This window comes from Grampus griseus (genome assembly GCF_964374135.1).
Source record: "Grampus griseus genome assembly, chromosome: 16".
In the NCBI taxonomy this organism is placed as follows: domain Eukaryota; kingdom Metazoa; phylum Chordata; class Mammalia; order Artiodactyla; family Delphinidae; genus Grampus; species Grampus griseus.
The window spans coordinates 37,668,448-37,693,333 of record NC_139010.1 but is presented as its reverse complement, the minus strand read 5'-3'; the positions used below and the strand labels follow the sequence as shown (position 1 = coordinate 37,693,333).

The 24,886-nt window shown below is 49.6% G+C and overlaps 1 protein-coding gene across 1 annotated transcript in view; it reads left to right on the top strand.

The window, feature by feature from the left end:
* The window catches only part of GRID1 (glutamate ionotropic receptor delta type subunit 1), a gene marked incomplete at both ends in the record, with an annotated part of 666,527 nt that overhangs the window by 193,577 nt on the left and 448,064 nt on the right, over positions 1-24,886 (top strand). Inside the window, one exon of the mRNA XM_082673940.1 lies at positions 4,408-4,613. Coding sequence (XP_082530066.1) covers positions 4,408-4,613 — 206 coding nt within the window. The remainder of the gene's footprint in view (positions 1-4,407; positions 4,614-24,886) is intronic.

Sequence of the window (24,886 nt, the reverse complement as noted above, 5' to 3'; positions counted from 1 at the left end):
AGATCTTCACAGGCTGAGGGCTGACCTTTTCAGCCAAGTGGGAGCAGGTGGCTGTAGCCGGGGCCATGGTCCCTCAGGAGCACTGCTTTCAGCCTGCGTCACTTGTTCTAGGTGTGGGGAGCCAGCCACTGACAGGGAGCTTAAACTCTCTCTGATGGCTCAGTTCCATCAGGGGCTGCCCGAACAGAAGGCAGAAACGCAGCAGCTGAGCGTGTGCAGGAGCTCTGAGGGCTTGTGTTCTCTGTGTGTGCATGTCCTCGTGCGTCCTTGTGGGTCCCGAGACAGTTGCCACCCCCCGTGGCACCTCCTGTTCCCTGAAGAAGTGAAACGGTCCTATGGCTTGAGATGGATTTAGGTAGGGGGACCTCAAGGAAGAGACTGAAGGGGACTTCCTCCCCAGCCTGTGAGGACCGGCCATGCTGGTGTGATGCGTAAGGTTCCTGGACCCCTACCAGACTGGTGGACCCATGCACACACACACAGAGCCACCCTGGAGCTCTCTTTGCACACGTGCTCACGTAAAGCATGGCTCTGCGACGTGCCAGTCTCTGCCACTTTAAATACTTGTAATGGCCTTGAAAGGCGCCAGAAGTGGAGTGGGAACTGGTAGATGGTGGGTCTCAGAGCGCTGCCTTTATCCCTGTCCCAGCAGCTGTGCTCAGATCTGGGTCAGAGCCAAGGCCACGGGCAGTGAGGACATGGGTGTCCAGGCGAAGGGATAGCACTGCAGAAGCTACCAGTGTCCTCACCCCAGGACTGGCTCACACTCGGCCCCATGTGGGGAAGCTGTGTGTGTGGGTGACTTTTTAAGATACAGGCCTTGCTCTTTCAGTGAACTTTTCCTAAGGCGTATTAGATACAATGCATCTGATGAACTTGGTTTATCAGTTAGTTATTGCTGAGAAACAAACCATCCTCAAAATTAGTGGCTTAGAACAACAGTCATTTGTGTGTGTGTGAGTCTGTCGATCAACCAGGAACTTCTGCTCTGGGCTCACTGGTGTATCTGAATTCAGCTGACACGTAGCCGGCGGTGGCTGCCTGGTCCGTCTGATTCGTCTCCACGCGTCTGCATCCTTCTGGAGGCTAGTCCAGGGCTGTTCTCATGGTGGTGGCAGGGTCCAGGAGTGGAAACAGAAATGCACACTTCCTCAAATCTCGGCTTATACCAAGTCACAACGGTCTCATGGGTCAAAGCAGGTCGCGTGGTTGAACCTGTCGTAGGAGCTAGAATGGTCTTCAAAGTGACAGGGCAAGAGGCATGGTAATAGGGAGGCCTGAATGCAGCTCATCTCCCATATTTGGGACCATCATTTACACTGCACAGGTTAAAAGACAGTTTCTCAGGCAGACCCTGTACTGGCACTTTCTGTGATGATCCATCATATATGATCTATATTTGTGCTGTTCAGTATGGTTGCCACCAGCCAGATTGCGACCACTGAGTATTTAAAATGTGGCTAGTGTGACTGAGGAACTAAGCGTGTGATTTTATTTAATTTTAATGAAATTAAGTTTAAATTTGAATAGCTACAGGCGGCTAGTGGCAGCCCAGGTTGAGGGGAAACCATCATGGGCCATCTGGGTGCAAGATGTTGCGTGCCCGGCACGGGAGCGCGCTGCTGGTTTAGGCTTGGGTGTCTGCTCGGTGCTGAGATGTTCTCCAGCTTGCCCTCGGCAGGCGTGAGTTATGCTGTGGTCAGGAGAGGGAGGGGCCGGTGTTGACACCAGCCCTGAGTTTTCCTAGGTGGGGGTGCCGTCCCCCTGCTATACTTCTTCTCCTTGAGCCATCTCCGCCCATTTGCCTGCCATTCCCTCTGATAGGTGAAGAAGCTCTGAAGAACCTCTTCAAATTTTTCTTTCAAGAGGCTTTAAAGGCTACAGATCTCTAGGGGCCCAAGCAGGCTGATGGGGACTGCATGGCCTCTCTGGGGATCCAAGGGGTGTTGACAACCTGGGGCCTGTGTGTTGGGAGCCTCTGGTGCCAGGGCAGGTGCAAGGCACTGTGTGGTCTTCCATTGGTCACCTTTGGGGGAGCCCTGGGGCTTGGTGCAGAGGGCCCGTCCTGCTTCCTGGCACCTTTTCCAGTCTGGATCAGTGGGCAGAGCAACACTGAGACCTCTGTGCTTTGTCAGACAGGCAGCTCCGGGGGCATGTTTGTGCTCCAGGGGCCAGGCTGCCGATAGATCATGGCTGGACTTGAACACATGGACTTGAATAGCAGTCTCACATTTGCAATCTCTGGAAGGGGCCCAGGGGTCCTCATTTGGGCACTGCTGTGCCCTCGGATGTACCATTAGGATGTAGGCTCTCTGTGCCTCCCAGCTGCAGGCCCCTGAGATGCAAGCCGGTGGTACCTTCAAGAACTGTGGTTCCTCACAGTCCTATGAAAATGGTAGTCAGGAACTTTCATCCCCAGTTTACAGATGAAAACACTGAGGCACAAAGTGGATGGAACTGTACTGAGTTCTAAGTGTCTGAGTCTACAACAGGTACTCAGACCCTATTCCAGGGCTTCCCCCCATCGTGGGAATAGAGGGACTCTGTGCACATTCCCCCCAGCACCCCAGTTATGACTGCCATGGTGCTCTGGCCTCCCTGGCTCCGTGCTTGCTTTTCCATGGCTGCTCTTGTCGTATCCAGCTGGGACTAGACTTACTGGTGAGCCAACCTCCCAGCAAGATGGGCAGTGAAGGAACAGCAGCTTGCATGCTGCCTGGTACGTGTAGAATTCATGAAATTTGTGGAATGGGCATGAAGTGAAAGTTTGGAAGAGGAACTGGTTGGGAAAAACAATCGGGTTGAATTAACACTGTATCCTTTGAATTTGATTTTGGGTGACTGGATGGGCCAGGGCATGCCCGGGCAGCCCACAGACATCCCAGGCACTGAGGGAGTACAACGTGTGCAATATGGACTGGCCCAGTGTCCTCTGGAGGGGGTGGCTCAGGTGTGGGGCCTGCCTTTGGGAGCTGGAACACAGATATGGACCAGATGAAGGAAACATCCCAGACTTGAAAAAGTGGCCTATGCATTGACACTCTGGGCTGCAAGTGACAGAAATCCAGCTCAAGCTGGCTTAGGCAGGAAAGGGTATTCTTTGGCCCATGAAACTGAAGAATCCAGGAGAAACAGGCTTCATAGGTGGACCCAGGGCTTAAATGACATCATAGGGACCGTGCCCCACTCTTGGGCCTGCTTGCTGGCTCCATTCTTGGGCAGTTCTCCTTTAGGAGAAGCCAGATGGCTCATGCAGGGCTGCCGCTGAGAGATTTGGGCCCTGGTTAAAAAAAAAATATTCAGCAGCCCCGGCCATCACAAGAGGAGGTTTGCACTAATATATATATATATTTTTTTGCGGTACGTGGGCCTCTCACTGCTGTGGCCTCTCCCGTTGCAGAGCACGGGCTCCGAACGCGCAGGCTCAGCGGCCATGGCTCATGGGCCCGGCCGCTCCGCGGCATGTGGGATCTTCCCAGACCGGGGCACGAACCCATGTCGCCTGCCTCGGCAGGCAGACTCTCAACCACTGCGCCACCAGGGAAGCCTGTGCACTAATATTTGATGTAGCTGGGCCCCAAGCTCCTTATGGGCTTCTGCTCCCTGGTAATTTATTCCAGCTTTCCATGCTCCCCTCCTGCCCTGGGCTTGCATCCTGACCCCTTGGTGACCACAGGGGAAAGAGCAGACCTCTCTCCCAGGTGCTGCACCAAAGTGTCAGGACGGTGCTCAGTCTAGGACTATCCTGGACCACCTGCTATCCTGGACCCCTGAACCAGTCAGGATGCAGAGTTCTCGTTGGACTTGGGGTGAGATCACACCAGCTGGAAAGAGGGTGGAGGAGGAGAGCTCATCCAGGAAAATCAAGTGCCTGGAACAAGACAGAGTCCCAAGCCTCAGGGAGGCTGTGAGGGTGCAGGCTGTTCAGTTACAGGGATTGAGGCTGGGCCTGCTCTGACCAGGGCAGTCAGTGGCCTTAGCTCACCACTAAGGGTCAAGGAGTCATAGCCCTGAGGAGCAGAGCCAGGTGGAGGGAACAGGGGTCCAGGGTTAGGGACCACCACCACATGTAGCAACCAGGACAGAACTCCCAGAACCTTCACTCCCATTGGGTGAAAGTAGGGAGAGAAAAGGAGCTTATCATGCAGGACTCTTGTGGCCACAGGACCTGTTGGATGGCAGGACGTGCTCCCTATGGCGGGAGAAACTTACCCAGGGGCTGGATGCTGCTGAGGGACATTGGGACTAAATACATGTCTTCCAGCCTTTGTTCTTTGGACCATGGAGGCAGACTTGAGTCCTTGCTCAAGGCCCATATGGGAGGGGGTAGCATTGGAGTTAGATGCCCTCCAAGGTCCCTTCCCGCTTAAAGATGTTTCTCTCCCCCTCGTCTTCTCCACTGCTCAGATATCCGTGGGCTCCAAAGCTTTCTGGACCAGGCCTCGCGGCTGGGCCTTGATGTCTCTTTACAAAAGGTGGACAAGAACGTTAGCCACGTGTTCACCAGCCTCTTCACCACAATGAAGACAGAGGAGCTGAACCGCTACCGGGACACACTGCGCCGCGCCATCCTTCTGCTGAGCCCGCTGGGGGCACACTCCTTCATCAACGAGGTAGGTGGTGGGGCCTGGGGCCCAGGAGCGCTGCCCAGGGCTCCCTGGGGCTGGCTCAGGTGGGCTGCAGGCACTGTCTGCTCGGGCATGGCTGAAACGGACGTGGGGATCCTTGGATGCTGGGCCCACAGCACATACCGTGAAGGAGGAGACCCCAGCACAGCTTGACTCCTGACTGGTCCCTGACGGGTGACCCAACGCCTGCCCAGATGCTGAGAGGCTGGGGGCGGCTAGTGGGAAACCTGGTTATTAGTCACTGCCAGGGATTTTTGCAGCAAGATTGAGGCCGTTGTTCGTTGTTTTTTTCCATTTAATTTTCCTCTCTTTGTTGACAGGTGTAAGCCTCTAGGGATGAAATAAATTTCCAGCTCTTGGCAGAGGTGGGCAGCTCTGCTTTGGGCTATGTCAGTACCCGGAGCAGGTGTTGTTTGCATGTCACCAAATGATACTTGGTGTACGTGCTTATGTTTTTGGTGCCTGGGATAATCAATGATTTTTTTCTAAACAACTTCATTAGGGGTCAGACCCACCAGTTTAACAAAGAATCGATGAATTTGGGAACAGAAAACTAGAAGTACTCTATGAGCGGATGATGGGTGCGCCCTGGTGGTCTAATGGCAAAGAGGTGGCAACCTGGAGTTGGCAGGTCCCTCTCCGGCCTGGGTGGGTTTTGGGGGACAGGCTGTGGGTGTGGTGTTCCTGGCAGCAGCGGTGGATGGAAGGAGTCAGGGGGCGGCTGAATGCTCCTGGCGGTTTTCTTTCCAGCCCCAGGCACTTTGTTGGCCCTCTCTGATTGAATGTAAAAGGAAGTGAAAGGCAGAATTATACTAATTCCATTTGATGTCCCTTGCTTGCTTTATTCTCTAATTAATTATTACTCGAAATGCTACCTCATGCATCAGCAGCCAGATGAAGCCCGCTGCTGGAGAACTTAACATTTGGGAACGCTTAATTTGGTGCAGTTGGCCAGCAGCCCTGCCGCTCTGGGCTAATCAGGCCCCCGGATCACGCCGGTGGTCAGCCAGGCTGTGAGGTCCCGGCGATGCTCGGCATTTTCACCGGAACACATTTCTCTGTATGAAGTCATCCAGGCCGGTAATGGGCAGGCTAGGATTAGCGCTAATGTGTCCAAGGCTTTCTCAGAATGTTCCCAGCAGTGTCCGTGCCAGTGTCTGCTCCTAGGAAAGCTTTTCTCCTTGCTAAAAGGCCGGTGGAGTCTGCTCTGGGGCTGGTGTCTGCTATGTGTCGCTGGGCCCCTGCCCTCCCCTCTCCTCGCCAATCCCTCGCCTCCTCTCCTTGCTTCCTTTCCTCCCGGCTACTGCTCTGCTGAATGTTGGTTTTGGATGTAAGCAACTTTGGGGTCGAGTCCAGCTCCCCCACTTACTCTGTGTGCGACTTTGGGTCATTTGCCTCACCTCTGTAACCTCAGTGTCTGCATCTGAAAGGAGGGATGGAGGCGGTGACGGACACGTAGCTTCTCGAGAAGCATCCGTGCTTGTTCACTGTTCACATTCGTCATTTCCCTTCCAGATGAATTCAGCTCTTGCCCTGTTTCTAGGCCCTGCAAGGATTTAACATATAACCAAGACTGGCCTAGAGGTATTCTTTCCAAGTGGTTAATTATGCAAATTCCTGCAGTGTTGGATACACTCGGCTTGGCCTTGGCCGGTTGCCTTCTTGATCTCCCAGACCGTGTTCGCAAAGCCTTTGCTTTGCTGGGTGCTGCGGAGCTGGGGTTGCCCCTGGAGCGGCTCCTCTTGTTTTTGGCTGCACCTCGCGGTGCAACCTCTTAGTTCCCCGACAAGGGATCAAACCCGGGCCCCTGGCGGTGGAATCGCGGAGTCCTAACCACTGGACCGCCAGGGAAGTCCCCTGGAGTGGCTGCTCTTAATGTCAGGCAAGAATGACAAGACCCTGGGAGGGGTGGCCAGAGATTGTAGAGGAGGACAGCACCTGGGCTTCATTGCTTCCAGCTCCAGCTTGCTCGGAGTCTTGATTTCTGGCCCCACGTGCCTGCTATCAGGAGGAGGGAGGGTACCATCATTTCCTGGGTGCCTGCCATGGCCCTCTGTGTGCCTTCTCTAATCCTAACACTTTGAAAATGAAGCAACCGGAGCTGGAGAACTTAAATGCCTTGCTTAAGGTCATGCAAGCAGCCACCCGGGGTTTGAACAGGACTCAAGTCCAGAATGACCCACTCCAGAGCCCCTCTGTGCCATGTTACAGGCCCATCTCGCCTTATTACGGTGTCTTTCGCCAGTTGAAGGTTTGTGGCAACCCTCTGTTGTCAGATGATGCTTAGTAGTTTTTAGCAATAAAGTATTTTTTAATTAGGATATGTACTTTGTTTTTTTAGACATAATCTATTGCACACTTAATAGGCTACAGTATAGCGTAAACATAACTTTTATATGTACTGGGAAACCAAAAAATTCACGTGAGTTGCTTTATTGCACTATTCGCTTTATTGCGGTGGTCTGGAACCAAACTGACGATATCTCTGAGGTCTGCCTGTATGGAAAAGACAAGCATAGGAGTTACTGTACTGGGTAAAACAGGGCCATGCTGGTTTCATGGCGGAAGGTATAATTCAGTTGCCTCTGTCCAGCATCTGGCAAAGGTTTTTAGGGTGTTTATGCTCAAAGAATTTTACTGCATCTGTTAAGCGTGGTAGGGGTAGGAGCCTGGATTCTGGAGGTGAATGTGTCCTGTATGGCTGGCCAGCCCAGCAGGTCCTCCAGGAGAGACTTGGAGATGCCAATCCCAGAACAAAACCTTTGTTCACTGTACGCAGGCATTGCTTGGGCTTTTTGAGAAGAGTAACCCAACCTCTTCTTTGTTGTGACAAGGACAGAGGATGTTCACAAGGGTGACCCACTGCCAGGACATGTCCTGAATTTTATGAAACACAAAACATTGGTGTGGGGAAGTGAATGGCCTCAGAGCCCCACCGCTACTGATGACATGTAGATATTGTGTCCGATCAGGCCTGGTATGGACAAGTTCCAGTAGGACTGGGTTATGTGGTACTCCTAGCTGTACCTCCTCCCCTTTCCCACTCAAACAGCCTGGCTGATGGGAGTGAGGGAGGAAGATAGTTCTGCTTGAATTGTTTACATTTTGCTGCATGTGAGTCTGTTGGGAAGGCTGGTGCTTTCGCTGTCGTTAATGACAAATTCTACATGACATGGACATGGCTGTCTGGGACCTGCCAGGCTGTTCATATGCTGTGCTGGGAGGTCCACTCAGTCACTGAGGGTGTGTGTGGGGCTCGGCCTGGGGGCCCATGCACCGCTGGCCTCTCTGTGATCCCACTTTGCAAGGGGCTGCCCTTGCCAGGGGTTGTGGGCTTGGGGAGTCTAGCCTAGACGGTGGGTGAGAAGAGGGGTGTGCTGCACGCTGAGGCACTGGGATCTGCTTGGGGGGCCCTGTGGGCTCATACGACGGGCCCTGCCTCAAGCTCCCCTCAGCTTTTATCACTCAGTCTTGAATCCACATTGCCTCCTCCGAGACCTCTTTTTATCAGTGTCAATATTATCACCGCATCAATGCGTTACCTTTAAAAGGCTCCCCTTGGGGAGACTGGGCTCAGGGGTGACAGAACTCCCGTCTCCTGGTTCCAGACTTGGAGCCCCCCAGGGTGCTGCCCTTGGGGGGCTGCGAGGGCACAGGCCATGGAGGGAAGCCTTGCGTGGGCTCGGCACTGGGACTCGGAGTGAGGCACCTTGCAGTCACCCCTAATTGGGACTGAGTTGGATGCATCCTATCCTGAGCTGGGCCTTGGTTCTTCTCTGGACCATTGTCTGCCAAGTGGGGATTTAGTGGATGGGGACAGCCATCTATGATGCTATACTCATGTAGCCTGTCAGCCCAAACCAGCCAGGGGAGGTGGGAATGTCAGTGTCCTCACTCACTCCAGGACTGTGGAAGTCCTAAAGTGATCAAGGTGACAGCTGCTGAGAGGGGCTGAGGCCAGGGGTCTTGCTGGCTGATGGAACCACCTCCCCTCTGTTCAGGAGTTCCTTCTTTCATTTGTCCAGCATTTAATGAGCCCGAGTGCTGTGCTAAGTTCTATGCCGGGCACTAAGGCTACTGTCTCTGCTCTCTTGGGGCTCCCAGCTTGGTGGGGAAGACAAACCCCTTCACCTATAAAGCAGAGGTGTGGACCAGGTCCTGTGAGAGCACCAAGGATGGAGCCATGTCCTCTGGTCCGGGAGAGATGGGGTGGCCAAGGGGGTCAGGGACCCTCCCTGGAGTAGGTGACACCGGTCTGGGTCTATAGGGATGAACTTTGATTAACCTCATGGTCAAGGTGAGGCTGGAGACAGGGCTCTGGAGAGCCCTAGGATCTTCAGGGCTGTGTGTGGTGAGGTTGCTGCAGTGGGTGTGCAGGGTGGGGAGTGGTGGGGCTGAGGCTGGGATGGCAGCAGGAAGGGGTTCCCTATTCCAGGGGTGGGGAATCCAAACTTCGGGACCGGTTTGTCCTTGGTTTGTTTTTTTCAGGGTCTTCGAGGTTAATAGTCTATAGTGGCCTCCAAAACCACAGCCCCAGCTGTTGAGGGGTGTGTACATCTCACTGTTATTTCTTCTCCAGGTCAGATTTGATGGGGAGCCCTCCAGTCCACAGTCCATTTTGGCCCCGGGCTTCATCTCATCTTCCTGAAGGAGAGTCTATCCATCCGTTCATCAGCTGTCCATGTGTCTGTGTGTCCATCCATCTGTCCATCCATCCATTTGTGTGTTCATGCATCAGTCCTTCAGTCTATCTATCCATCCACCCACCCAGTCATCCATGCAGCCAGTACAGATTGGGTGTCTACTATGGACCAGGAACCATATCAAGTACTGGCTGGGAACACAGTGGTGGTGCCTTCTCCTGGGGACCTGCCATGGTGTCGAACATTGTGGCTACACCATGGCCGTGGTCCTGCTGGGCACTCGCCGTGGTGGCCGAGAGGGGGCGCCTCAGGGCTCTCACCCACCAGAGCCTCCTCTGGAGGTGTGCAGAGAGGGGGGACTCCAGGACTTTGTCCTTTCAGCTCTCATTCGTTATTTCTGTGCTTCTGTCTCTAGCTGTACTTGGGCTTCTCTCTTTCCTTTTGTATCCTCTTTCTTTCTTTCTCTCCTCTCTCTCCCAGTCTGTTTTGTTTTACTGGAAAAAGTAGAAAAATTATGCTATTTTAAGCATTTATGGAGAAGAATTGCCACTGCTTGCTGACGGTTCATGAGGCAGACACCGTGCCCTGCCCCCGCCCTGCAGTCCGAGCGCTGTCCAGCCCTGTGCAGCCTGTCCCTCCCACGGGAGTGTGACCCCCTCAAGGGCAGGGACTGCGTGGTGTCCACTGTTTTATCTTCCAAGAGCAGCACAAGTCTTGGCCCGCAGCGGCTGTTGAGGGAAGGATGAGTGGATATTTTATGTTTCTTCCAATAGAAAGCTACGTTTTCTTGTATATTCCTCAGTTGCCTTGTTTTGGTTGGTCATCAGGTCCTTGGCCAGCCCATCAGCAAGGGCTTTGGTCTTGAAACTTCTGCTCCTTGGAAGGCTTAAGTTGGCTTCAGAACCCTGCCTTTGGCCTGGTGTTGCTTCCTCGGTTAGCGAATGGGGTGAGCTCTTCCTGCGGGTGGCACGAGGTACCACGGGGGAGAGCAGTGTGCAGGGAGGTGAGTGGGTTGGGAGAGGGCTGGCAATAAGCCGCAATGCAGGCAGGTGTGGGAGACTGGACACACACACACACACACACACACACACACACACACGGACGCACACACGGATACAGGCTGATACAGTGAGACCACCAACCAGCCACATACTCTGGTACAAGCAGACCCTCAGACTAGCACAGCCTAAGAGGCACTGATACACACACATACGTGTGCACGCACACACACACACACACACACACACACCCTGAAAGGCACTGCTGATGGCAGAGCAGTCTGGAGAAGGCATTGCAATGTTGGGAAAGAAATAGCAGCACCGAGTGACAGTTGCAGCTGATGGCTTTTGCCTCTGTGGTTAGAATGATACCAGGGATCTCTTCTGTACCGAGAAGGATGAGAGAAAGAACAGGAAGGGAGCCTGTTCGGAGGATAGCTCCCCATTGCTCTGGGAGTGGGGGTCATCGTTCACCCAGGCTGGGGGAGTAGGTGAATGTGAAGGGACAAAGGTGGACAGGGCCACTTCCAAGCATCCCTCCCCACCCCAACCTGGACTGGCTTCCCAGGCAAGGGGTGTGGCTGGAGGCCAATTTAATCTTTATTAGAAGCACAGCCAGGGTTAACGCCTGGCTCCGAATCGGTTGCTTCTCAGAGTTTGCTGCAGTGAGTGAGTTTGCTCCTACAATTTGAATATAAAGACTGTGCTTTTAAATACATTCATAGCAAAGGTAATTAAGTGATTGCAATGTTCTGTTGTCCCACATGATACATGCAAATATTTCTCACTCCAACATGGTAAATCTTCAGCAGATGACTTTATCACTCAGAGCTAGGATAATTCTGTGCCATTTAAGTATCATTTGTCAGAATGTTTAAAATTACTAATTAATTATAGAAGATTAAGTTTTAAATGTGGCCCTGCATTTGCATTTAATTATATCCTACTGTTTACGGATTTTAAAGCCTTAGTAGTCTAGCAAAAGTACAACGAGTCTGAGAAATTCTTTTTTTTCCCTTTAGAAATTCTTAGAAATGAGCTCAGGAGGAAGAGAGATTCAGTAGAGTTTGTTCTGGCAGGTTTGGAGTTCTGCGATGCTCAAGGCAGCTGGAATTTGGGGCCTGGCTGAGACGGGGAAGGGAGCAGACAGCTGTCCCCCCAGAGCCTGTGTCCAGGTCACTGTCTCCTCGCTTCTCTGTTCCCATACCCCTCTTATCCTTCTGAACCCTGTGCACCTGTTGCCGAAATCTCGGCTTCTCTGTGCACTGATGCCAAACAGAAATACGGAGACAGAGATTTTGGAGGAAGAGAGAGATGGCTTTATTTTTCTGCCAGGCAGAAGGGAACACACAGCAGGCTAGCGCCTCAAGAACTGTGCCCCCTACTCCTTCGGGAATCAGAGAAGATTTTATATGTGGGGCTCACAGTCCGGGGTATATGATAAACATCAAAGTAGTGAAGGTCTTGCATTCTTCGTCTTCCTGCATTATTTCAAAACAGTCACAGCTGGCATCAGGCGGCCCAGTAATTGGGTCCATTTGTCTGGACCTTTTTTTCTGAAATGCAAATGCTACAAGGGGTGATTTGCTACAAGGGAGTGCAGGATGTGATTCACATAGTGTTAAAGAGTAATAGGTTAGCTTTGTGAAGTACAACTCTAGTTACAGATTAGTAACAGTTAAAAAAAAAAACAACAACTAGGAGTGATTAACTCTTTCAGGCTAGATTATGTTTCTTCTTTAGCCTGTTCACTGTTCTCTTTGTTTTCCTTGTTCTCAGGAGAGGGAAAACTTCATTTCTATGTTTGCTGCAACACACCCTGGGAAAGCCACTGAGGGCTTGCAGGGCACTGCAGCACCCTGGGCATACCTCCATGGTCACCCTCGCCGCAGGGCCCACAGCCAGCCCCCACTGTGCTGTGAGCGCGTTTGTCTCTCTCCCCATGGAACCTAGGAGCATGTGAGGCCAGGAGCTGGGACTGGGGCGTATTCATCTTTGTTAATGGCCTTTTTGGAGTCTGTGGATGATGGTTTTCAAAGGGATGGATGCAAGGCAGACTCCCAGGAGCCCTGACTCCTGCCCCAGGCAGATATTCTCTGCACGCTCAGTTATGCAGTGGGCACAGAGTAAACACATTCTTAAGGTTCAGGCCAAGCAGGGGCACCTGAATAAGAGATTGTTTTGAAAGAATGAAATGTTTGGTTTTTAAATTTCAAAGGAGCATACAGCCTTTCCTCGAGGGAAATGCTTGAATGTGGCTGGACCTTCTGGAGTTCGTTCGCTGTTTGAGTGCTGTTTCTATTTAAGGTTGCATTTGGAATCTGCCACACCATTCCTGGTGCTCAGGGAAGCCTTACTCAGCTGTCTGGGAGGCCTGTCTCCTCCTTTCTGGGGGTGAAGAGAGGGATCTTGAACCTGATGCATGGGCCTGGAGATACCTGGTGTTCTTTTCTTCCTCTGTGGACCCTTAAATAGCCAGCAGAGTGTCAGTTGCTCCCTGCAGGGGTCTCTGTGGCTTATTAGCAGGTAGCCCCTGGGGCTGGGGAGGCGGCAGGCATGGGAAATAGGCATTTACAAAGGGAAACGGCCTGCAGCAGTGCAATGACTCAATTACCCTTTCTGCTTCTGGATCCCTAAGGGTGTTCAGCTTGGGGAGGCTTCCCCTGAAGTGGTGAGTCAGCCCTTTGTTGATTGAAGGGCTGGGTGGGGAGCCCAGTGGGAAAGGAGCAGAATTTCCTCGGCACTGCGGGAAGCCACGGGAAGGCTGGGGTGTTAAAGGGAGGCAGAGTTGAGGCGACATGATCCCGTTTGGCACGGATTCGTCTCACAGACGCTGTCTGTGCCGTGCAGCCCGTATCTGGTACCATTCTCTGCATGCTATCAAATGGGGCCCTTGCTTGGTACCAGCAGGAACTTGGCCTTGGTAGTCTGCCTTTTGCGTCCAAGCTGCCAGTCGGCTTGGAGAATAGAAGGCCTCTGCCTCAGTTAGCTGGTGCAGCGCCACAAACCATCCCCAAACTCAGTGTCGTGAAACAATAATACTCATACTAATGAGTCTCCTGGTCAGCAGACCTGGGTCAGATGCGACTGATCTTGTCTGGGCTTGCTCATTCGTCTGTGGTCAACTGGCCGTTCAGCTGGGGCTGGCCGGTTAGGATGGTGGTGGGCTGGCTGTGAGTTGAGGACTGGTGACCAGGCCTCGGGTCTCTCATCACCAGTTGCTAGCCCACACCTATTCACTGGGCACCAGCAGAGTTTCAAGAGAGCAAATGTAAGTGCTCAGGGCTGCTCAAGGCCTAGGTTCAGACCTGGTGCATCATGGCTTCTGCCATGATCTCTTAGCCAAAGCAAGCCATGAGCCTGGATTTAAGGGCCAGGCGAAGGAGACGCTGGGGAAATTCCTCTAGGGGGAACTGCAAGGCTACATGGCAAAGGGAGTGGAAACAGTAAAGGATGGTGAGTTTGGATGGGGCCAAAGTGGATGGGGCCACTTTGTAATCTGTTTACCATTCCCAGATGGGCTTCCTGGGAGGAAGGTCTATGGGTGACAGGGGCCATATGCCTCCTTTCTTGAACTTTGTTTTTTTTTGTTTTTTTTGACACCTTTATTGGAGTATAATTGCTTTACAGTGGTGTGTTAATTTCTGCTGTATAACAAAGTGAATTAGCTATATGTATACATATATCCCCATATCCTCTCCCTCTTGTAGCTCCCTCCAACCCTCCCTATCCCACCCCTCGAGGTGGTCACAAAGCACCCAGCTGATCTCCCTGTGCTGTGTGGCTGTTTCCCACTAGCTATCTGTTTTATGTTTGGTAGTATATATGTCCATGCCACTCTCTCACTTCGTCCCAGCTTACCCTTCCCCCTCCCCATGTCCTCAAGTCCATGCTCTAGTAGGTCTGTGTCTTTATTCCTGTCTTACCTCTAGGTTCTTCATGACCTTTTTTTTTTTTTTTTTAGATTCCATATATACGTGTTAGCATACAGTATTTGTTTTTCTCTTTCTGACTTACTTCACTCTATATGACAGAGTCTAGGTCCATCTACCTCACTACAAATAACTCAATTTCATTTCTTTTTATGGCTGAGTAATATTCCATTGTATATATGTGCCACATCTTCTTTACCCATTCATCTGTCAATGGACACTTAGGTTGCTTCCATGTCCTGGCTATTGTAAATAGTGCTTCAATGAACATTGTGGTACATGTCTCTTTTTGAATTATGGTTTTCTCAGGGTATATGCCCAGTAGTGGGATTGCTGGGTCGTTTGGTAGTTCTATTTGTAGTTTTTTAAGGAACCTCCATACTGTTCTCCGTAGTGGCTGTATCAATTTACATTCCCACCAACAGTGCAGGAGGGTTCCCTTTTCTCCACACCCTCTCCAGCATTTATTGTTTGTAGACTTTTTATGATGGCCATTCTGACCAGTGTGAGGTGATACCTCATTGTAGTTTTTGTTTTTGTTTTTTTTAATAAATTTATTTATTTATTTTTGGCTGCGTTGGGTCTTCGTTGCTGCGTGCGGGCTTTCTCTAGTTGTGGTGAGTGGGGGCTACTCTTTGCTGTGGTGCATGGGCTTCTCCTTGTGGTGGCTTCTCTTATTGCGGGGCACGGGCTCTATGTGCACGGGCTTCAGTAGTTGTGGCACGTGGGCTCAATAGTTGTGGCTCGCGGGCTCAATAGTTGTGGCTTGTGGGCTCTAGAGCGCGGACTCAGTAGTTGTGGTGCATGGGCTTAGTTGCCCCATGGCATGTGGGATCTTCCTGGACCAGGGTTTGAACCCATGACCCCTGCATTGGCAGGCGGATTCTTAACCACTTTGCCACCAGGGAAGTCCCCTCATTGTAGTTTTGATTTGCATTCCTCTAATGATTAGTGATGTTGAGCATTCTTTCATGAGTTTGTTGGCAATCTGTATATCTTCTTTGGAGAAATGTCTGTTTAGGTCCTCTGCCCATTTTTGGATTGGGTTGTTTGTTTGATATTGAGCTGCATGAGCTGCTTATTTATTCTGTCAGTTGCTTTGTTTGCAAATATTTTCTCCCATTCTGAGGGTTGTATTTTCATCTTGTTTATGGTTTCCTTTGATATGCAAAAACTTTTAAATGTCATTAGGTCCAATTTACTGATTTTTGTTTTTATTTCCCTTTCTCGAGGAGGTGGGTCAAAAAGGATCTTGCTGTGATTTATGTCATAGAGTGTTCTGCCTATGTTTTCCTCTAAGAGTTTGTTAGTGTCTGGCCTTACATTTAGGTCTTTAATCCATTTTGAGTTTATTTTGCGTATGGTGTTAGGGGGTGTTCTACTTTCATTCTTTTACATGTAGCTGTCCAGTCTTCCCAGCACCACTTATTGTAGAGGCTGTCTTTTCTCCATTGTATATTCTTGCCTCGTTTATCAAAGATAAGGTGATCATATGTGTGTGGGTTTATCTCTGGGCTTTCTATCCTGTTCCATTGATCTATATTTCTGTTTTTGTGCCAGTCCCATACTGTCTTGATTACTGTAGCTTTGTAGTATTGTCTGAAGTCAGGGAGCCTTATTCCTCCAGCTCCATTTTTCTTTCTCAAGATTGCTTTGGCTATTAGGGGTCTTTTGTGTCTCCATACAAATTGTGAAATGTTTTGTTATAGTTCTGTGAAAAATGCCATTGGTAGTTTGATAGAGATTGCATTGAATCTGTAGATTGCTTTGGGTAGTATAGACATTTTCATAATGTTGATTCTTCCAATCCAAGAACATGGTATGTCTCTCCATCTGTTTGTATCATCTTTAATTTCTTTCATCAGTGTCTTATAGTTTTCTGCATACAGGTCTTTTGTCTCCTTAGGGAGGTTTATTCCTAGGTATTTTATTCTTTTTGTTGCAATGGTAAATGGGAGTGCTTCCTTAATTTCTCTTTCAGGTTTTTCATCATTAGTGTACAGGAATGCAAGAGATTTCTGTGCATTAATTTTGTATCCTGCTACTTTACCAAATTCATTGATTAGCTCTAGCAGTTTTCTGGTAGCATCTTTAGGATTCTCTATGTATAGTATCATGTCATCTGCAAACAGTGGCAGTTTTACTTCTTTTCTGATTTGGATTCCTTTCATTTTTTCTTCTTCTCTGATTGCTGGGGCTAAAACTTCCAAAACTATGTTGAGTAATAGTGGAAAGAGTGGGCAAACTTGTCTTGTCCCTGATCTTAGTGGAAATCTTTTCAGTTTTTCACCATTGAGAACGATGTTGGCTGAGGGTTTGTCATATATGGCCTTTATTATGTTGAGGAAAGTTCCCTCTATGCCTACTCTCTGGAGGGTTTTTTTATCATAAGTGGTGTTGAATTTTGTGGAAAGCTTTTTCTGCATCTATTGAGATGATCATATGGTTTTTCTCCTTCAATTTGTTAATGTGGTTTATCACATTGATTGATTTGCGTTTATTGAAGAACCCTTGCATTCCTGGGAGAAACTCCGCTTAATCATGGTGTATGATCTTTTTAATGTGCTGTTGGATTCTGTTTGCTAGTATTTTGTTGAGGATTTTTGCATCTATGTTCATCAGTGATACTGGCCTGTAGTTTTCTTTTTTTGTGACATCCTTGTCTGGTTTTGGTATCAGGGTGATGGTGGCCTCATAGAATGAGTTTGGGAGTGTTCCTCCCTCTGCTATAGTTTGGGAGAGTTTGAGAAGGATAGGTGTTAGCTCTTCTCTAAATGTTTGATGGAATTTGCCTGTGAAGCCATCTGGTCTGGGGCTTTGGTTTGTTGGAAGATTTTTAATCACAGTTTCAATATCAGTGCTTGTGATTGGTCTGTTTATATTTTCTAGTTCTTCCTGGCTCAGTCTCGGAAGGTTGTGCTTTTCTAGGAAATTGTCCATTTCTTCCAGGTTGTCCGTTTTGCTGGCACAGAGTTGCTTGTAGTGATCTCTCATGATCCTTCATATTTCTGCAGTGTCAGTTGTTACTTTTCCTTTTTCGTTTCTAATTCTGTTCACTTGAGTCTTCTCCCTTTTTTTTTGATGAGTCTGGATAGTGGTTTATCAATTTTGTTTATCTTCTCAAAGAACCAGGTTTTAGTTTTATTGATCTTTGCTATTGTTTCCTTCATTTCTTTTTCATTTATTTCTGATCTGATCTTTGTGATTTCTTTCCTTCTGCTAATTTTGCGTTTTTTTGGTTCTTCTTTCTCTAATTGCTTTAGGTATAAGGTTAGGTTGTTTATTTGAGATTTTTATTGTTTCTTGAGGTAGAATTGTATTGCTGTAAAGTTCCCTCTTAGAACTGCTTTTGCTGCATCACATAGGTTTTGGGTCATCGTGTTTTCATTGTCATTAGGTTCTAGATATTTCTTGATTTCCTCTTTGATTTCTTCAGTGATCTCTTGGTTATTTAGTAGCATATTGTTTAGCCTCCCTGTGTTTGTATTTTTTACAGTTTTTTTTCCTGTAATTGATATGTAGTCTCATAGCGTTGCGGTTGGAAAAGATACCTGATACGATTTCAATTTTCTTAAATTTACGAAGGCTTGATTTGTGACCCACGATATGATCTATCCTGGAGAATGTTCCATGAGCACTTGAGAAAAATGTGTATTCTGTTGTTTTTGGATGGAACGTCCTATAAATATCAATTAAGTCCCTCTTGTTTAATGTATCATTTAAAGCTTGTGTTTCCTTATTTATTTTCATTTTGGATGATTTGTCCATTGGTAAAAGTGGGGTGTTAAAGATCCTTGCTGGGTAGAGTAATCGTGGTTGTAGGTTTTCCCTTTCATCGCTTTAAATATGTCCTGCCACTCTCTTCTGGCTTGCAGGGTTTCTGCTGAAAGATCAGCTGTTAACCTTATGGGGATTCCCTTGTGTGTTATTTGTTGCTTTTCCCTGCTTCTTTTAATATGTTTTCTTTGTATTTAATTTTTGATAGTTTGATTAATATGTGTGTTGGCGTATTTCTCCTTGGATTTATCCTGTATGGGACTCTCTGTGCTTCCTGAACTTGATTGACTATTTCCTTTCCCATATTAGGGAAGTTTACAACTATAATGTCTTCAAATATTTTCTCAGGCCCTTTCTTTTTCTCTTCTTCTGGGACCCCTATAATTCGAATGTTGTGTTTACTGTTGTCTCAGAGGTCTCTGAGACTGTCCTCAATTCTTTTCATTCTTTTTTCCTTATTCTGCTCTGTGGTAGTTATTTCTACTATTTTATCTTCCAGGTCACTTATCCGTTCTTCTGCCTCTGTTATTCTGCTACTGATTCCTTCTAGAGAGTTTTTAATTTCATTTATTGTGTTGTTCATCATTGTTTGCTCTTTAGTTCTTCTAGGTCCTTGGTAAAACCTTTCTTGTATTTTCTCCATTCTCTTTCCAAGATTTTGGATCATCTTTCCTATCATTACTCTGAATTATTTTTTAGGTAGCCTGCCTATTTCTTTTTCATTTGTTTGGTCTGGTGGGTTTTTTACCTTGTTCCTTCCTCTGCTGTGTATTTCTCTGTCTTCTCATTTTGCCTAATTTACTGTGTTTGGGGTCTTCTTTTCGCAGGCTGCAGGTTCGTAGTTCCCGTTGTTTTTGGTGTCTGTCCCCAGTGGCTAAAGTTGGTTCAGTGGGTTGTGTAGGCTTCCTGGTGGAGGGGACTGTTGCCTCTGTTCTGATGGATGAGGCTGGATCTTGTCTTTCTGGTGGGCAGGACCACGTCCAGTGGTGTGTTTTGGGGTGTCTGTGAATTTATTATGATTTCAGGCAGCCTCTCTGCTAATGGGTGGGGTTGTGTTCCTGTCTTGCCAGTCGTTTGGCATGGGGTATCGAGCACTGGAGCTTACTGGTCATTGAGTGGAGCTGGGTCTTAGCGTTGAGATGGAGATCTCTAGGAGAGCTCTTGCCGATTGATATTATGTGGGCCCAGGAGGTCTCTGGTGGACCAGCATCCTGAACTCGGCTCTCCCGCCTCAGAGGCTCAGGCCTGACACCTGGCTGGAGCACCAAGATCCTGTCAGCCACACGGCTCAGAAGAAAAGGGAGAAAAGAAAAAGAAAGAACAAAAAAGTTATTAAAATAAAAAATAAAAAAAATTATTAAAATTTTAAAAAGTAATAAAAAAAAAGAAAGAAGAGAGCAACCAAACCAATAAACAAATATACCAATGATAATAAGCTCTAAATACTAAACTAAGATAAACATAAAGCCAGAAACAAATTAGACACAGAAAGCAAACCCCAAGTGTACAGTTGCTCCCAAAGTCCACCTCCTCAATTTGGGATGATTCGTTGTCTATTCATGTATTCCACAGATGCAGGGTGCATCAAGGTGATTGTGTGGATTTAATCCGCTGCTTCTGAGGCTGCTGGGAGAGATTTCCCTTTCTCTTCTTTGTTCGCACAGCTCCCGGGATTCTGCTTTGTATTTGGCCCCGCCTCTGCGTGTAGGTCACCGGAGGGCGTCTTTTCCTTGCCCAGACAGGAGGGGGTTAAAGGAGCAGCTGATTTGCGGGCTCTGACTCACTAAGGCCGGGGGCAGGGAGGGGTGCGGAGTGCGGGTCGGGCCTGCGGCGGCAGAGGTCGGCGTGACGTTGCACCAGCCTGAGGCGCGCCGTGCGTTCTCTCGGGGAAGCTGTCCCTGGATCCCGGGACCCTGGCAGTGGCGGGCTGGACAGGCTCCCTGGAAGTGGGGTGTGGATAGTGACCTGTGCTCGCACACAGGCTTCTTGGTGGTTGGCAGCAGCAGCCTTAGCATCCCATGCCTGTCTCTGGGGTCCGCGCTGATAGATGCGGCTCGCGCCCGTCTCTGGAGCTCGTTTAGATGGTGCTCTTAATCCCTTCTCCTTGTGCACCCCGAAACAATGGGCACTTGCCTCTTAGGCAGTTACAGACTTTTCCCCGGACTCCCTCCCGGCTAGCTGTGGTGCACTAGCCCCCTTCAGGCTGTGTTCACGCCGCCAGCCCCAGTCCTCTCCCTGGGATCTGACCTCCGAAGCCCGAGCCTCAGTTCCCATCCCCTACCCACCCCGGCAGGTGAGCAGACAAGCCTCTCGGGCTGGTGAGTGCTGGTCGGCACCAGTCCTCTGTATGGGAATTTCTCCACTTTGCCCTCCGCACCCCTGTTGCTGCGCTCTCCTCCATGACTCTGAGGCTAACCCTGCACCTATCCCCGGTCTCCGCCAGTGAAGGGGCTTCCTAGCGTGTGGAGACCTTTCCTCCTTCACAGCTCCCTCCCTGAGGTGCAGGTCCCATCCCTATTCTTTTGTTTCTGTTTTTTCCTTTTTTTCTTTTGCCCTACCCGGGTACGTGTGGAGTTTCTTGCCTTCTGGGAAGTCTGAGGTCTTCTGCCAGCATTCAGTGGGTGTTGTGTAGGAGTTGTTCCACATGTAGGTGTATTTCTGATGTATCTGTGGGGAGGGAGGTGATCTCCACGTCTTCCTCCTCCGCCATCTTGAAGGTCCTCTTGAACTTTGTTTTGACCTTTGTCAACTTTGGGGTGAGAGTGGCAAGGTGGGGGATGTGGAACAGCAGGAGAGATGGAAAACAGGCCTTTATCAAACTCGCTTATTTAGACCCATGAACTCACCGCATCTCCTCAGCAATGCTGGAAAGGAAGGGCTGTCACAGAGCTCTGGAGCCTGGGGGATTTAGAGATTTGCTTGTGCTCCCACAGATAGAGTGACAGGGCTGGGATGGGAATTCAGAACTCCTTGACTCACAGCCCAGATCTTTTCGACTACATGCCACTGGGAGAAGGAGGAAACTTGCTGCCTTTGACAGATCAAGGGGAAGCCCATTTTCCTCCTATAATTTGACAAATGGTGGGCTCGATGATAATTGCCATTGAAGAGCAGGTGGGGTCAGGTTCCAGAAGGTGGACTGGATACCTCTGACGGTTCATCTGGGGAACGAGGGATCCCTCTTGCCCCATCGTGGTCCTGTCTTTGCCAACACACCTGCAGAGAGTGTGAGGGGATGGACAGGCTGCCTGTGCCTCTCCTTGGTAACCGGAAGAGCATCTTTCAGGGGACACTGTGGTCACCAGCAAGCCTGAGGGCATTTTACTTGACCCTTCTATAGTGTGGTCAGTGGGACGGGGAAAGAGCAGAGTTCCAAACAGACATGGTCCAGCTTCTGTCCCGTTCCTCACCGTGCACCTTTCTGAGCTTTGTTTCCCTATCTGTACAAAGGAGTTAATGATACTTGACTCACAAGGTTACTCTAAAAATTAAGCATAGGGAACATTCTGGGGTGCAGATCTCCCTGTTTCCTCCTTCACAGTGCCTAGCACATGGCTAGCACTATTGTGTCAATGGGGAGATGAATGAGTCTTAGAAAATTTAAGGATATGAGGCCCTGAGGCATTGAGAGGAATAAAATCTTTTGTGACTCTGGGCAAGGTCAACATTCCAAAGTTTGAAATGTGCTGGTGGTTGACATGAGGGGTTCTGATGGAGACCTGCTGCTGGGTCGATTGACTGAAGGAGAGACGTGGGCGTGGTTGATGGGCCATGAATAGGTGGGTCTAATACTCATTTCTCAGCTGTTTGCTATGTGGGAGTGGAGTGGCGTATCCCTTCCCCTGGTGTGTTACCCGTGAGTCTTCAGTATCCGCACCCATGAGTGATGTCAGGGAGAAAGCAAAGAACGAGGGTTGTGGTTCACAGTTGGAGCCCTGGAGATTGGGGAGAAAGGAGATGCTGGGGGAGACCAGTGTGAAGGTGTGAGAAGAAAGGCAGCAGATGCAAGTAGAACATCGAAGGAAACATTTACTAGGGGAAACCTGCGTGCATCCCCCAACTCCATATACCAAGCCCCGGTACACCGGCAGGCAGTGAGGGAAGGCATTGGGTTCCTACCCTGAATCTCTCCATAGGGAGATTCAGGACTAGAAGCACTTTAATTTCAGTAACAAGAGCCAGGGCAGAAGACCCGAGTGTGTCCCCTTTTTTTCCTCCTTCCTCCCGTACCCACCTAGTCCCTTCTTCCCGGAGGAAATCTGAGGCTTTTAGATGCTCAGCTGGGGACACAATGGTGCGTCTTCAGGAGCTAGGGCTGCTGACAGCACAGAGGAAGAGACATTGCCGTTGGAACAGATAGGCACACGGTGAGACCCCAGCTCACAGTTGGCGCCATCTTTTTGAGCCTGTTTACGGGTCTGCTAACTGGGATAATAATACCTTCCTCGTGTCTTTGGATGGTACTTGACTGAGATTGTAGAACCAACCTGGGCTATTGGGGTCAAGGGTGGAAGTGTCAGTGGCTCAGAGGAGCAGTGCTTTGAGCAGCCTTTGAGCTCCTTCTGCACTGTCGGTGGTCGGCCACCATCAAGACAGAGTGGGACCTGCCCCCAGACCCCTCACAGTGGGTGCTTTGGGGGAGAAAGGTACAGGCCCCGCCCCCAAAGAGTGGCCAAGCTTAACTGGAGAGAAAATTCACACTCAGGAAGAGCTATGAGCGAGAGAATTGGGTGCCCACCGGTGAGCCCCCGACTGGAGAGAGTGCCATGCTGACAGCATGGGGGAAGGCGCCGTGCTTCAGCTCTTTTCTTGCGGCTCTGCAGTAGTCAAGTGGGTCCATCCAACCCAGGCAACCCCAAGAACCACTCTTGGCTAATTCTGTCACGTGCAGATTTTGAAGACAACCAAAGGGTTAGGTAAGAATGGCTAAAGCCACCCTTTGCCAGCCAGATATGACACAAATCACAAACCTGAATGCCCATGACCTCCAGGCAGGTATATTAAAGTGTAGAGCAGGTGGGCTGTGAGAAGAGCTGAGAGTGTAGCACCTGTGGGCACCTGGAGGGCACATCATTCCCTGGAGGGGATGCTCAGGCTTCAGTGAGGTTCCCACGTGAAGGCCTGCTGCAGCTGCTGCTTCCTGTGTCTCAACAGGACGCAGAAATCTGGACTTTACTGTGAAATCTCTTAATTCTTAAATGTCGGCAACTAATTACTAGATTTTTAAGCTCTCCGTTGGCCAACTCTGCCTGTGGCAGGGCTGATAAGACTTTTCAGACTGCTGAGTGGCAATGTCTGGCTTATCTCTTATATACTGTCAACTTCAGCATATTAAAATATGGGCATAGAATGAAGTGAGCCCATTCTCCTTCCCCAGTTCTTTCTCACTAGGAATCAACCATCATCTTTAGCACAGTGTTCCTAAGAGTTCCTGTTTCACTCCTGGATCCTCAAGATACCCCATTTTCTGTGCATCTGTTATTCTTCCTGGCCTTGCCAGTTGGTGTCAGGATGTTGCTGACCTGCCTTAGGATCCTTCTTTGTATTTATCTGCAGGAAGTTCTTGGGCTTATTATACATCGTTGCTCAAAGTCTACATTAAATGCGAACTAAGTGTGTGGAGGTCAACTCCTTAGACAGAGGTTATCACTGGTGTTGGTTTGGGCCCTAATAGTACTCCACAGTGCTGCTGCTAGTTGCTTATTCTGGGGCCGGCAGTGTCCTGTTCTTGAGTCTGGTAGCTTTCCATGGCCCTGGGTGCTCCTGAGTATGATACCGGGAACTGGTCAATTTCTTAAAAGCCTGGCTGATGTACTTGGTGACTCTGAGCATCTACTCCACACAGCTCTTTCTGAGAGCTGGGAAGCAACTAGAGCTGGGAAGCAACTGAGAGGTGAGGTTGGTCCCTTCCTGCAAGTGAGACATGGTTTAGAAAAACATGAGAAGTGAGCCTACAGCCCAAGTAAATGCCTGAGCCCGGCCCGGACCAGGCTCCCCTGGGATGCTGTGCTCTTTCTGACTCCAGTGCCTCTCAGTTTGCTTGTCTTGAAATGGATTAAATGTTAATCCAGCAGCCAGTATGGACCAGGCCATTCTCGGTACTGGGCATACAGAAGGGCTGAGACAGATATGGTACCTGACTTCAAAGAGCTCACATTCTAGTGGAGGCAGTGGGCAGACACTAAGCAAATAAATGAATAACCCAAAGTAATTCAGTTAGTGACAACCTCCTTGAAGAAAGATAAGGCAAGGTAAGAAGAGAGTGGGTCGTTGGGACACTGTTTAGTTGCAGTGATGAGAGATGGTGCTGCCAAGGAGGTGGCTTTCGTGGAGTGACCAGAAGGATGTGATGGAGCCCATCAAGCAAGATCTGACTGCAGAGCGATGTCAGCAGTTGGAAAGCATGTGCAAGGGTCCTGAGGCTGGACTGAGCTTGGCACACACTGGAGGATCTGTGAGGAGGAGGGTGGGCCTGGCGCAGGGTGAGCCAGGGGAAGGGTGGTGGGAGGTGAATGTGGGGAGGGGTCCAGGGTCGGAGCACAAAGCACTGCTTTCTGGGAGGGCACAGGAGCTCGTTTGGGGCTCTCTGCATGGGCCCTTGGTGTGGGAATTAGGCCCCTGCTTTGTGTCTCACCAGGCAAGTTCTCAGCGGGGAGTGCAGCCTCCTGGCAACCACCACGGCAGCTTCCGTGAGGAGCAAGTAATCAACCTAAACAGCTTTTCACTTTATTAATGTGTGTGCAAATGGGCCTGCCTTGCTGTTCCAAGGGCTCTCCTTCTGGAAGGGCCGAGAGGACATGCTCTTTGCAGAAACGTCTTTCCTCTCTCCTTCACCAGGGAATTCAAACCCAACCATGACTAACCTTTCCTCAGTCACCTAATGGGAGTCAGGCAGGACTGCTACTGAG